This window comes from Argopecten irradians, chromosome 5 (assembly GCF_041381155.1).
Source record: "Argopecten irradians isolate NY chromosome 5, Ai_NY, whole genome shotgun sequence".
NCBI classification, from domain to species: Eukaryota; Metazoa; Mollusca; class Bivalvia; order Pectinida; family Pectinidae; genus Argopecten; species Argopecten irradians.
The window spans coordinates 17,132,392-17,147,277 of record NC_091138.1 but is presented as its reverse complement, the minus strand read 5'-3'; the positions used below and the strand labels follow the sequence as shown (position 1 = coordinate 17,147,277).

General features: G+C 36.8%; 1 protein-coding gene across 1 annotated transcript; it reads right to left on the bottom strand.

Moving 5' to 3' along the window:
- Positions 1-7: 7 nt before the first annotated feature.
- Positions 8-14,593, bottom strand: LOC138323041 (WD repeat-containing protein 13-like). The gene is made up of 13 exons (XM_069267367.1): positions 14,469-14,593; positions 13,491-13,546; positions 10,680-10,771; positions 9,018-9,072; positions 8,596-8,747; positions 7,524-7,606; positions 7,021-7,161; positions 6,573-6,739; positions 6,231-6,290; positions 5,861-6,003; positions 5,330-5,449; positions 4,526-4,644; positions 8-4,056 (listed from the first exon to the last, which is right to left on the bottom strand). The coding sequence occupies exons 1-13, from the start codon at positions 14,545-14,547 to the stop codon at positions 3,860-3,862; spliced, it is 1,464 nt and encodes a 487-aa protein (XP_069123468.1). The 5' UTR covers positions 14,548-14,593; the 3' UTR covers positions 8-3,859.
- Between the last annotated feature and the right edge of the window lie 293 nt (positions 14,594-14,886).

The window sequence follows — 14,886 nt, the reverse complement described above, 5'->3', positions numbered from 1 at the left end:
AAAAATATTCACCTGATTAAAACTTTTATTGTAATCCATATTCAATTATACATATTATGTTTGCAGACAAACTGGACAGATCAATGTTTTAGCAATCCTTGAAAGTCTTTGATCAAGTTCAACAGATTATCGGTATTGATCCCTGACAAGTTTTAACACTGACGAACCAAATGGTTCAAAGTAATAAACTGAACTATATAGAAATATTGAAAATAATATGGCAATTAATGAAAAAGTGTGTCTTAACTATGGAGCAGTATGACAAATATGTGTAGAATTAAATAAATACGCATGTAGGGTCCCATTACATGTTAAATAAGCATAATATGTACATATTCTGTTTTAGCTTATCACAGAGTTATCTCCCTTATGAGTAGCAATCGATTGTAGTGTCATTACTTTGTAGAAAATATTGTACACACACATTTTTATCAGTACATACTGTATGTATTACGTTTTTCAAACATTCAGAGTTATTTGCTCTTGTAGGTTTGGTATTGATTGTTATGTTGTTTTAACCTCTTAAACATATAGGTTCAATGACGCAAAAAATCAATATCTACCAAAACAACCAAATTACTCCAACATAAATACAATACAAGTTATTTTCTACCACAATAGGCGGTGTTATTCAACTCTCAGGACATTGAATAAACACTGCAGCTGTTGATTAACAATTTGTTTATACCACACGTGGTATAAACCCTGTACGCATTCTGATTGGCTGACATGGTGAACTTTGACCGAGCTACTTATTTCTCAGTGTCACGTCATCATTGTCAACATCACCAATAATCAAATGACGTCATTCTATGTTGTGATCGCCGCCTGATGTCCAAAACTGCTGTTTGAAAGCGTAATCGTCGTGGTCGTTGTGTCAAAATACGTGACATTTTCATACATGTTAAATTGACCTTTAGTACTAATAATACAACTTTACGGACAAGAATTTTTCTGGTGAGTTTCGTAGATGTAACGTGTATGAAACGAACTTGATCTTGATGGTACTATGGCTTACTGATTATCTGGCCGGAAATTGACGATGCTGTGTCGTGCGAATGCTTTTACATTGACATTGAGTTTTATTTTCTGGAAGCAACTATGAAGATTTGAACTCAATAAGACGTTACAGAAGTATCATTTAACCCTAAAGATGTTCCCAATTAGAAGAATTTGACATTGATGGATTGTTTATCAAACGATTACTTTTGAATACTAATTAGTGTCTTTTTGCTGATAAAAATATTACTACACCTTATTTGCATATTTCGGTATACACGTTAATGTATCCGTGCCGTATTTCTATCGACTAAAAACGAATATGATTGTGGTAGAAACAAGTCACACTACTCCTGGTTGTTGAATATTGAATTTATTCCACACTCGTAAGTTATTTTTTAAAAGTTACAAAAGTTGTAACTTTTTAAAAATAACTCACTCATGTGGAATAAATTCAATATTCAACAACCACTCATTGTGTAACCTCTATTTTCACTCACTAAGAGGTGAAATAAAGTAACACAACATTCAAATGCTTTGCATAAAACAGAAAACAGAGGCATGTACATATGAATCAAACAAGTATAATTAATACAGAAATAAATGTATTGCACATAGTAATAATTATATATCTAATATGATTTCATGTGGACATGGCACATTAATCACACATGACACATAGAACTATTGCCAAGGCTCTCTATCACCTGAGCACTTTTATTGTACAGGATTTCAAACAAATAAAGCTTCTATCAGATCACAAGTTTGATACTGTGTAATAAAATACAGGAAGACCTGTTGATTGGTAATCTGCTGTGATACACATATCAATAAAATATTAAGGTAATCAATATGAAAACAGAAAATTGTACAATAGCACTATAATCAATTGGAATGTGTAATATTATTATAGTAAAGAGAATGATCACAATAAAACAATGAGAATTCCCAATACAACATCACAGATTTAATCACATATTTATAAAAGCAGTAAGAAGCTAGAAATAGAAGTGTACACGGAAAATCAACACACCTGCACCAGTACATAATCAGTACCAGTCATTTCACTTTTGTGAATTCATCAATCCAAGAATATATAATTTTTTTTTTCTTTTGTTTTAATACGATGTTATCGTATTACTTATAACAGCAAGGGCCATTTAAGGCCAAGCCAGAGATATCTTATACATGTGGGTACTGCAGTCCCTAGATTATAAGATACGATGTAGAAGATACTTGAATACAAATTTCTTTTTTTTTTGAAGAAAGTTTTTAAATGTCTTGAATACATGTCTAAAACTCAAATAATCTCATTATCTCTTGAATATAAATAATAGGTCCTTTCAATGAATCCAGGGAAAATGTTGATGCTTCTGTACAAAAATTCAAGACAACACCAGTTGTTACAGTATAACCATTTAGACTATTTTTTTTTTACTTGATTTGAAAAGATTTATATAACAGAAACATACATTATCGGCAAATAAGACTGGCAAATAAGCAGAAAAGACAAGATTCTTAAAGTTAATTATTAGATCTAAATACACAATTTTTCTGGATAAATGAAACAATCCCAAATGACTTGTATCAATATCAAACATAAAGAAATATTAAAACATTATTTAGTGAATTTATTACAATCGTATGATGTAGTAAAATTTAAAACTACAAAATTATTAGTATTTATCTAAAATACACAATAACAAGTCCGGTCATCAGTCCATAGTTTTCCCCCAGATACAAAATAGTTTTAAATTTTTTGAACCATAATCTCATTTCTAACCTAAGTATATGTTAATGCTAGCTTACCTATAAACAATCTAATATCCTATTTTTGGAAAAGAATTCATATCAAGTAAATAGTGCAATTATGTTGTGTAGATTCAGCTTTTTATACCAATATTAACAACAAAAGCCTATCAAATATATTATATTAAGCTCACAACTATCTATTATTGCACATGAATATACTTTAACCTTCACAGGCCCCTGAAACATACTAGCACTCTACATATTATTATAACAAGCTTCAAATGAAAAGAGATTACAGTACTGTGTAAAACAATGAGAAAAGGACAATATTAGAACAGGACAATGTTTACTGTAAACCACTACATTTTCATGAGACAAATTATTGTATTATTTATTTTATTTCATGAGAGAGCTCAAACACAAACTATAACTTTTTGTGAACATCTGTATAAAACATATATACGAATGCACAACTGTCAGTAAGAGCTACTGAATTTATGTATTAATATAATATGAACTTTATTTATTTTACATCGATTACGAAACAAGTTATACAACTTATGTAAATCACTCTCGATGTAAGCGCACGAGGGATCTTAGTGTGGGAGGAAACGGGAGTGCCCGCAGAAAACCAACGTGATCGGGCAGGTGACCCCTAACCTTTTCACGTCCATGCTGGGGATCGAACCCCGGCCGGCTAGGTGAAAGGCGAGTGTCTTAACCACTACACCACTCGATCACCCAATTTATGCATTCACAAATATGTTTAAAATAACGAAACCATGAAGTATTGCATACCTGAAAATAATATGGTTTACAGAACATCCCATTCTATCTATTCTGAGAAAATATCCTCTGATAATATCTAACTTGTAAATATATTAATAAACAAATTTTTATCTGATATGACTTGTCTCGTGAGCATCACCAGTTGAAATGGACGCAGACAACATGACACAGCGCTTTCCTTCTGGTCCTTGTACACATTACAGTATGCCCTGCTTTCCTTCTGGTCCTTGTACACATTACATTATGCCCTGCTTTCCTTTCCTTCTGGTCCCTGTACACACTACAGTATGCCCTGCTTTCCTTCTGGTCCCTGTACACACTACAGTATGCCCTGCTTTCCTTCTCGTTTCCAGATGATAACCATACCAAGTTCATCACAGGAGGCCAGGAGACTTTCATCACAGTTGAAACACACGTCTAACACAGGAGCGGAGTGGCCCAGCAGTTTGTTTACACAAGGCTTGTTATCTTTACCAACATCAAAGAAGTATACACACATGTCTTCACTGCCAGACACTGTAAATAAATCAATGATACTTTTACTACAACTTGTCTGGAATGGAGATTTAACACTTATGAGTTACTGATCATATTTATTGTTGCAGTATTTTACTTAATTCTTCATATGAAACAAAGTCCTTGACAACTTGCCTGATGAAGGCGACAGTGTACACATCATACTAGTCATCGAATTGTCATAAAGAAATATTCACTGGTTTGTGTAACAGATACCTATAATATGTATATAACGACTATGTTTATAACTTTAATAGTGATTTTGTTGAATCTCAGAGGTTTGTTATAACCGCGTTTTACTGTATACAGTAGGTTATACCTTACCAACAACCATTAAAAGGATTCTATTAACATTGAATTGGAATGGATTATATTTGCATAAAGTGTTAATAACAAAATACATAGTTTACATGTAGTAGCAAAACAAACAAAATTGCTGATTATATTTTAGTTTTAGGTTATTACTTGCCTACACAGGCTCCCTGTCGGAATGACATGAGTGGACAGAATGTACTACGAATGTGAGACTTCTTCTGCTTTACTGGGAATGTTTTCTTCAGCTGTAACCCGCCATCATCTGTCACCACCCTATCACAGACGAAAAATCAGTATATCAATTTGGTTATGATATGCATTTTGTCTATAAAACATTGAAATCCACATCAGCATGTTAAAACTTGATAATGAAAATCAACCTTTACATATAGATAGCGATATTTGTCTTAACGGTATCAAATTTCCTTTGGTGATATAATACCTGGCTTCAGAATTATGAAATGATTTTAGACCTTTTTTTGCATAGCCATTCAAGAATGACCTCACTTCAATCTAATTAAAATTAGACTTGTAATTTCGCTCCAGTACGATGCTCTATGTCACGCTCCAATACAAGATCTAACAACTCCCCATTCAGGGTCATCTCAGCATGACCTCTTTGGTTATAATAGCCAATCAGTTTGTAGCTTATGAAATCTTCGGTGTGGTCAAATCTATCAGTATAAACGACTCCTAGTTCATCCTGAGAAGTTTGATTCTAGGCCAGGAGTAATGCTGAGGTGACCCTGAACGCGGCGTTATTAGATCTTGTATTGGAGCGTATCATAGAGCATCGTAGTGGGGCAGAATTACAAGTCTAATTTTCATTAGATTGGACCTCACTTCATCAAGCAAATGTACCCCGATCTTTATTAGATAAGTAAAAGTTTTAGACCAAAGACATAAAGATATAATGTTAAGACCTGTTATATATTTGTTCAACAAAACAACATCTCACTTGAAAAGGCACATAGAGCTGATACAGCTATTGACTAGGAGTGATGGATCACGGGCCTCACGGCTGATCCAGGAGCGGGCGGATATACTGGTGATAGCACTGCCATCACTCACTGTAATCCTGTAATGAAATCAAAACAAGTAGAATATTCTGTTACTTTTACAATTAATAATATCTATTGATGTAGATAATATTACAATATACTTAGTCTGATAAAACAGCCTTTTTTAGCCTTTAGACAGCTACTTCATTAATGACTGAATAAAAAGGACATTGTTTATCATTAGCCTATATAGAATCTAACCAGTATTCAGTCACACCTTTCCACCTCAATGTTGGCATTTTGTGATCAAATTTTGAAATTTCCGATTTCCCAGTACCAGATTTTCAAGTAAAAGGAGTACCAGGTACTTAAATAAACAAAAGTGAGTTTAATTAAAGAGGAGTAACTGCAGTTTTACTTTTAACTAGTTAATGAAGGATGTTTTACTAGTTACCGAAGGGATGTTTTACTGAAAAAGATATACTGACCTTCGTGTCTTTGTTAGTTTGCCTGTTGCCACGTCTACTGTGAAAGAGAATATGGAGCCCTTGTCATCTCCTGCCCAGAGGATGCGGCCTGTGGTGTCGAAGGCCAAGGCCGTCGCCTTTCCTTGTACTTTACTGCTGCCACCCTAGTGTAACAAAAAACCAGTATAAATACACACACCACAGAAAATCTAACACAACAGTATAAATACACACACCACAAACAACCTAACAGACCAGTAAAAAGTGCTGAGGATGACCTTTTTAAGTATGTACATGAAGAAAAAGACAACTTGAATCATTTCAAACGTTTTTAAATATATCATTGACTAAACTAAACTGTGTTTCACAACTATTAAATAAAGTTCTTTACCTTGTTTCCTTTACCTGTAGACACATTCATCATCTGTACCTGGCCTTTACTGTTGCCAGTCTGAGATTGGTTAAGGTTAATACATATGTCAAAAAGAACTATATCTATTCCTTTACAGATTTTACATTTTCTTATTTAATACATTAATAAAAACAGATTTTTTAAATTAATGAACAAAGAGCTGTTGCATATCTGTCTTTGCATATTACAGGGTTACCTCCCTTGGACCTCTCTGCAAGGACAGATAAATTTGTGCTATGCAAATGTTGAATATTTACATGACCCTAATCACAGAGGTCAAGGGTAAAACAAGGGTATCAAACTGTTATGAGACAAGGATACAACAAACATGTTATTGTTGAGGGGTTGGAAGACACAGCAGTGTAGTTCAGCTCCTGTGCTATCATTGATCACTCTCATACACTTCCCCGCGGCTACGTCCCAGAGTCTGGCTGTACCGTCCAGGGACACAGACAATATCACGTCATTGGAGAGAGACCAAACAAAATCTGAAATACAGACAAGGTCACATGGTTACGCAGGGATCAAAGAAAATCTGAAATACAGACAAGGTCACATGGTTACGCAGGGATCAAAGAAAATCTGAAATACAGACAAGGTCACATGGTAAAGCAGGGATCAGAGAAAATCTGAAATATACATACAGCAGGGATCAGAGAAAATCTTAAATATACATACAGGGTCAATTTGGTAGTAGTTAAATAAATACAACCTGTTATCATAGATAGCTTTTAGCATAGAATTTATGAAGTCATATAGTGGTGTTTACCTGTGACTCCAGCTGAGTGACCATTCAGCATACAGATGACCGTGGCCGGAGGGGGAATCACCTGACAGATGGAGAGGGTGCCGTCCAGGGAGGAACAGGCAACACGCGACCTGTCATCATTAGCAAACTTAACGCTTGTAACTGGAAGTAAAATAGTTTGTGAGAGTTAAAAACTTAAACATAAATTCTAATTTTGTTTTTATAGTTTTACAGAAAAAAAAAACATGAAAATACAATAGGTAAGTCTGGTGATATTGTTATAGACAGGTAGACTGATTCTTGGCATGAAAAAAAAGTAATAAATATAACAGAGGTTTTATGCTAATAATCCAGATCTAGCAATGCAAACTATCACATTTATAAGAGTTTAATTAAAATTTTCAATAAAATGATTAAGTAAAATAGTGAAAATCCTTCAATGCAGACCTAAAGCATGAACCTATTGTTTTAGTCCTGTTGTGTTAAATACAATGTATCATAAAATATCACAAAACCATTTATACCTGATTCTTTGTGCTGATCAAATATGTGGTGCATTCCTGTAAAGGCATAGTTTTCTGATACTGTTTTACCTCCAGCCATTGCTCTGCAAACACAGAAAATAAAATATGGAATCTTATCGTGTGCTTCATGTAGGTAATTAAACAACATAATATAGATATTGTCTACATCCCAGCTATTATGTCAGTCTGAATGTTTGCTTACATAAAAGTTATCAGCACTACACACATGTGGGACTGAATCCTTAAGTTACAACAGTCTGATATCTACCTTGATTCCTGGTAGATGTTTTATTTTATAGATAGAGGATCTTGCATTAGTGGCTTTGTGATATGAAATTCATCAAACAAGTTCAATAATTTGATATGCCACGAGCCTTTAGGCTAAATTATTTAATGAGTTCGAAAAATTTCACATTTCAGTCACAAGTGCAATATTCTATTTATCACATAACTTTTATCAATAGAAATATAAGTACAACTTTTAAAACCCTGAACTCATTCAAATCTTATCTGAACACAGACTGGAAACAACTCCCTTCAAAATTCAGCCAATAATGCTACAATACATGAATCATCCAAGTAGCCAAAGTTGTACAACCAGTAGTAGAAGAAAATATGTCAATAGTAGTCACAGACTAATGAACGTCAACAATGGTGAGTTTTAATTTCGTCTCTATATAAAACAGCTGAAATCCAGCTCGAATGTGACATTTCCATCTATTGAGACAATCCTGTGATCATATATAGATCATGACATCAAAACTACATGTGTCGCCATAATAGTGTTATTACACATGTGTGTTACGATATTTATGACATGGCCATATGATATTACCGGTATACGTCATGTTGGCCTATTGATTACAAGACTAATCATAGCAAGCTATCTCCAGTGGTAACATGACAAGACCAATGATAGACATAAAGAAACAAAATAATCTTACCACAGCAGTTTTATTATTTACAGAAAAATTCTAAAGCTGTTTTAAAATTACATCCTGTGTTAAAATGAAAGTAGAAGAACCTGTCTTCTCTAAGCATAGAAACTAGCTCTTTATTGACAGTAACAGACCTGCTGGCCTCAGCCTCCCGAGTAGGAACCACTTCAATACTGTCGTACACTCGCTTCATTGGCCCCTCGTACATGTGTTTGAATGACCCACCACTCTGGTGACGGCGGTGGTGCTTCTTTCCATCTGCTCCAATGGCTAGGTTGTCAAAGCTCTGAGAAGACAACAGAAAATTGAAATAAAACTGAGATTGTCCAGTCAAAATTTCGTGTTTAATAGAGGAATAACAAAATGGGTAATTAATAAGCTTCCTTTAGAAGAGATTGAAATTCACTGTATTTTAGCATTTGAGTGTTAGAGTGTGTAATGATAAAAATTAGTGATAGAACTTGAAAGATAAAAGACAACTGTTTTCATTTCAGCAACAGATTGAAGATTGCATCAGTATTTTGGCATTATGAGAACTTGACTTGTAATATCATACCTCCATTGTGTTTCTACTAATACTCCTAATGCTGAATGACCTGCTCCTGATACTCCTGAAATGTAAACGTAAACAAACTAGCTTTGTATGCCAAATACATTGAACCTTATCATTTATATCCATGGTGGACAACATGTACTAGGCAGTTCAATGCCCTGATGTAATTATCTCCCTTGCATGATACCAATACATGTATGGCAGTGTTTATATATTTCCATAATTGTTTTTAATAACATAGCAAAACAAAGAACACTACATAATAATGTTTACATTTATAAAAGTTATGTCCACATTTATGTGTACCTGTTGTTAAGAAATCAATTCATATTAAGAGTATATTGATTCCAGAATTAGACTGTGGTTACTGGGGTATGTGCCTTATATTACTTTAGATAAAATATAGCTAATACATATTAAGTGAACCATTGACAGCAAAACTAGTATACTCTGAGGTTCAATGTCTTCTTTTCTTTTAGCAAGACATTTAATATAAACCTCATGTGCTGTATTAGAAAACCTCACACTATATAAAACACAATTAGCACACCTTTTATATATATAACAAGAGGCCCAGAGGGCCATTTATAGGATTTACCTCTATTTCCCCTTATTGGGCCCCGCCCCTCCTGCCCCCGGGGGTTCAGAGCCAAAATTTATACAAGTTTTGTTCCCCTTCCCCCAAGGATGTTTCTGGCCAAATTTGGTTGCAATCCATGCAGAACTCTAGGACAAGTAGCGATTTATAGGATTTACCTCTATTTCCCCTATTGGGCCCCGTCCCTCCTGCCCCCTGGGGGTCAGAGCCAAAATTTATACAAGTTTTGTTCCCCTTCCCCCAAGGATGTTTCAGGCCAAATTTGGTTACAATTAATGCAGAATTCTAGGACAAGTAGCGATTTATAGGATTTACCTCTATTACCCCTATTGGGCCCCACCCTCCTGCCCCCGGGGTATCAGAGCCAAAATTTATACAAGTTCTGTTCCCCTTCCCCCAAGGATGTTTCTGGCCAAATTGGGTTACAATCCATGCAGAACTCTAGGACAAGTAGCGATTTATATGTTTTACCTCTATTACCCCTATTGGGCCCCGCCCCTCCTGCCCCCGGGGGTCAGAGCCAAAATTTATACAAGTTCTGTTCCACTTCCCCCAAGGATGTTTCTGGCCAAATTTGGTTACAATCCATGCAGAACTCTAGGATAAGTAGCGATTTATAGGATTTACCTCTATTTCCCCTATTGGGCCCCGCCCCTCCTGCCCCCGGGGGGTCAGAGCCAAAATTTATACAAGTTCTGTTCCCCTTCCCCCATGGATGTTTGTTGCCAAATTTGGTTACAATCCATGCAGAACTCTAGGACAAGTAGCGATTTATAGGATTTACCTCTATTTCCTCTATTGTGCCCCACCCCTCTTTCCCCCGGGGGGTCAGAGCCAAAATTTATACAAGTTCTGTTCCCCATCCCCCAAGGGTGTTTGTGGCCAAATTTGGTTACAATCCATGCAGAACTCTATGACTAGTAGCGATTTAAAGGAAATGTTGACGGACGGACGGACGGACGGACGGACGACGACGCCGCACCATGACATAAGCTCACCGACCCTTTGGGCCAGGTGAGCTAAAAATCAATATTTATGTTATTAAAACAGTTTTCTAGAACAGATACCCTTGGTCAGAAAAAGCTGGACTTCCGTATCTGGATGTCAATAGCTGGGCTCTTTGGTGAAGGTATTCTTTACGAACAGCTGGATCTCTTTGCTAAAACAATTAAATATTGGAATTATGAAATAAGACTATAGTAGTGTATTTATGATTGATTAAATTCATCATCAACTTTCTGCTATCTCCAATTTTCCAAGTGAAATCTAAATCAAATTATATGACCTTTCAAATGAAGGGTATGCTAACCTTTTATTAACAAGAGGCCCAGAGGGCCTGTATCGCTCACCTGGTTTGTAATGCCAAGTAATTTTCTGAATACAGGTTCATTGTTTCTTTTCTGAAGGAATTTCAATATTAACCTCTAAATCCCCTATTGGGCCCCGCCCCTCCTGCCCCCAGGGAGTCAGAGCCAAAATTTATACAACTTCTGTTCCCCTTCCCCCAAGGATGTTTATGGCCAAATTTGGTCACAATCCAAGCAAAACTCTAGGACAAGTAGCGATTTATAGGATTTACCTCTATTTCCCCTATTGGGCCCCACCCGTTCTGCCGCAAGTGGGGCCAGAGCCAAAATTTATACAAGTTCTGTTCCCCTTCCAAAAAAAATGTTTGTGGCCAAATTTGGTTACATTCCATGCCGAACTCTATGACTAGTAGCGATTTAAAGGATTCACCTCTATTTCCCCTATTGGGCCCCCCCCCCCTCTCCTGCCCCCGGAGGGTCAGAGCCAAAATTTATACAAGTTCTGTTCCCCTTCCCCCAAGGATGTTTCTGGCCAAATTTGGTCACAATCCAAGCAAAACTCTAGGACAAGTAGCGATTTATAGGATTTACCTCTATTTCCCCTATTGGGCCCCACCCGTTCTGCCCCCAGGGGGGCCAGAGCCAAAATTTATACAACTTCTGTTCCCCTTCCAAAAAAGATGTTTGTGGCCAAATTTGGTTACATTCCATGCCAAACTCTAGGAAAAGTACCGATTTATAGGAATTACCTATAATTCACCTATTGGGCCCCGCCCCTCCTGCCCCCCGGAACCAGAGCCAAAATTTATACAAACACAGTTCTTATTCTCCCAAGGATGTTTCTGGCCAAATTTGGTTACATTCCATGCAGAACTCTAAGACTAGTAGCGATTTAAAGGATTCACCTCTATTTCCCCTATTGGGCGCCACCCCTCCCCCCTCTCCTGCCCCCGGAGGGCCAGAGCCAAAATTTATACAAGTTCTGTTCTCGTACCCCAAAGGATGTTTCTGGCCAAATTTGGTTACAATCCATGCAGAACTCTAGGACAAGTAGCGATTTATAGGATTTACCTCTATTTCCCCTATTGGGCCCCGCCCCTCCTGCCCCCCGGAACCAGAGCCAAAATTTATACAAACACAGTTCTTATACCCCAAGGATGTTTCTGGCCAAATTTGTTTACATTCCATGCAGAACTCTAAGACTAGTAGCGATTTAAAGGATTTACCTCTATTTCCACTATTGGGCCCCACCCCTCCAGCCCCCGAGGGGTCAGAGCCAAAATTTATACAAGTTCTGTTCCCCTTCCCCCTAGGATATTTGTGGCCAAATTTGGTTACAATCCATGTAGAACTCTATGACTAGTAGCGATTTAAAGGATTTACCTCTATTTCCCCTATAGGGCCCCGCCCCTCCTGCCCCCGGGGGTCAGAGCCAAAATTTATACAAGTTCTGTTCCCCTTCCCCCTAGGATGTTTGTGGCCAAATTTGGTTACATTCCATTCAAAACTCTATGACTAGTAGCGATTTAAAGGATTTATCTCTATTTCCCCTATTGGGCCCTGCCCCTCTTGCCCCTGAGGGATCAGAGCCAAAATTTATACAAGTTCTGTTCCCCTTCCCCCTAGGATATTTGTGGCCAAATTTGGTTACAATCCATGTAGAACTCTATGACTAGTAGCGATTTAAAGGATTTACCTCTATTTCCCCTATAGGGCCCCGCCCCTCCTGCCCCCGGGGGTCAGAGCCAAAATTTATACAAGTTCTGTTCCCCTTCCCCCTAGGATGTTTGTGGCCAAATTTGGTTACATTCCATTCAAAACTCTATGACTAGTAGCGATTTAAAGGATTTATCTCTATTTCCCCTATTGGGCCCTGCCCCTCTTGCCCCTGAGGGATCAGAGCCAAAATTTATACAAGTTCTGTTCCCCTTTCCCCAAGGATGTTTGTGGCTAATTTTGGTTACAATCCATGCAGAACTCTAGGACAAGTAGCGTTTTAAAGGATTTACCTCTATTTCCCCTATTGGGCCCCGCCCCTCCTGCCCCCGGGGGTCAGAGTCAAAATTTATACAAGTTCTGTTCCCCCTCCCCCAAGGATGCTTGTTGCCAAATTTGGTTACAATCCATGCAGAACTCTAGGACAAGTAGCGATTTATAGGATTTACCTCTATTTCCCCTATTGGGCCCCGCCCCTCCTGCCCCCTGGGGGTCAGAGCCAAAATTTATACAACTTCTGTTCCCCTTCCCCCAAGGATGCTTGTGGCCAAATTTGGTTACAATCCATGCAGAACTCTATAACTAGTAGCGATTTAAAGGAAATGTTGACGGACAGACGGACGGACGGACGACGGACGCCGCGCCATGACATAAGCTCACCGGCCCTTCGGGCCAGGTGAGCTAAAAATAATGGTCATACTTTTGTTTACTCAAAAGCAAAATAAAGCTACCACACATTCCTTCTACAGGTACAGTACTGTGAGTCAAGCCTAGGAATAGGAATGTTTACACACTAAATTAATGATAAACAATGAAATGGTTGACAAAAAAACCAATAAGATTATATTTACTTACTCCTGACTTGGCATTCTCTCTGAGTAACTGACTTCTTCTCCGGATGTATACAGTCCCTATATAAACATAACAATTCAGCTGTGATATAGCTTTTCATGTGAAGGAAAGATATTGAAATGCATTAAGATTTCTTTGCTTTTATTAAGATTCAAATTTTCATTATAATGTAGTTGTAGCTCTTTTGTTTGAGATAAAGCCTATAGCTACAGTTAGGTTGATGTGAAAGTGATCATTCATTTCAGATAAGGGGTACTAGGATAAAAGGTGCTCATCATATGCCTAGCGTCTGCAGTGGTACAATTCTAGTAGCTACAATGTGGGATATACGCCACACAGAATTTCTCTTCTTTTGCATGATTATCAAAAAACTTTAACAAGTTGATGATAATGTTACATTTTTCACATGAAAGAAAAAAAATACATTGATTTTAAGATAGTCAAAATGATGATGTATTTAAATGGCATTTTAATTAAGAAAAACATTGTGTTTAACACTGAGTTATAGAGTAGTTAATGGACACAGGCAAAACATATGCCTCTATATCCATATCATAAATAGTCTATGAAACTGACTAAACGTTTTGAAATATAACAATGTTATACATGTCACTACATAATATATGCGTTTTGAGAGAAAAATATCTCCACTATCGATGTGTGCCAGTATGGGAACCAATGCAGTTGGATTATTTGTAAAAAAAAAACTTTGAAAGAGGTAGATCAACCTGACTCTATGTTCAAGAATAAAGTTTAGAAGGCTCGAGTAGGGATTTCCACGAGAGACATCTATCAAACGTCCTAAATAAAAGAGTCCGGGGGAGGAATCTCAAAAGTGATAAGCCTACTTCCTGACATTGTACTGTTCTTAAAGAGTTTTATGGTCTTAGATCTACAGGCCTAATGCATTGGCATGTTCTTGTGAAAAAGACTTGTATGTGATTATCTGTTATGTGTGTTAAAGAAGTATTCAGATCTTACTAAATTGGGGATTATTCGGTGTCCTGTAAGCGTTGTATTTTGCATCTAAGGCAAGAGCTTGCTGCCATACTGCTGCCATGTTTACATTTTGGAAGAAAAAGGTCGCTTATGCCAAAACGGAAAAGATAATTTTCTAACAAATTATCCGAAATCCGGTAATAAATATCCGGGTTTTACAATTTTCAAACAAAATCATTTTACAAAAGTAATTGTTGCATTCTTTAATTTTTATTGGTAAAAAAATTCACCTGTAAAAAACTAATAATTAGAGATATCCTTTTCAAATGCAAAACAAAAAGGACCCAATTTTATGTTGAATTTTCAGATAATGCAAAATTTCGATGGTGGAATTAATAATAAGAGGATTTGAGACGAACTTGTGTATTTGCAAGTAAATAACATAATGACTTGAAAATCC

Coding starts and splice junctions, on each gene's coding strand:
- LOC138323041 (XM_069267367.1), bottom strand. CDS start 14,547: ATGGCAGCAGTATGGCAGCAAGCTCTTGCCTTAGATGCAAAATACAAC. Junction 10,772..13,490: donor GAGAGAATGCCAAGTCAGGA/GTAAGTAAATAT, acceptor TAATTGTTTTAG/CAAAGAGATCCAGCTGTTCG. Junction 6,291..6,572: donor TCAACAATAACATGTTTGTT/GTATCCTTGTCT, acceptor AACCAATCTCAG/ACTGGCAACAGTAAAGGCCA.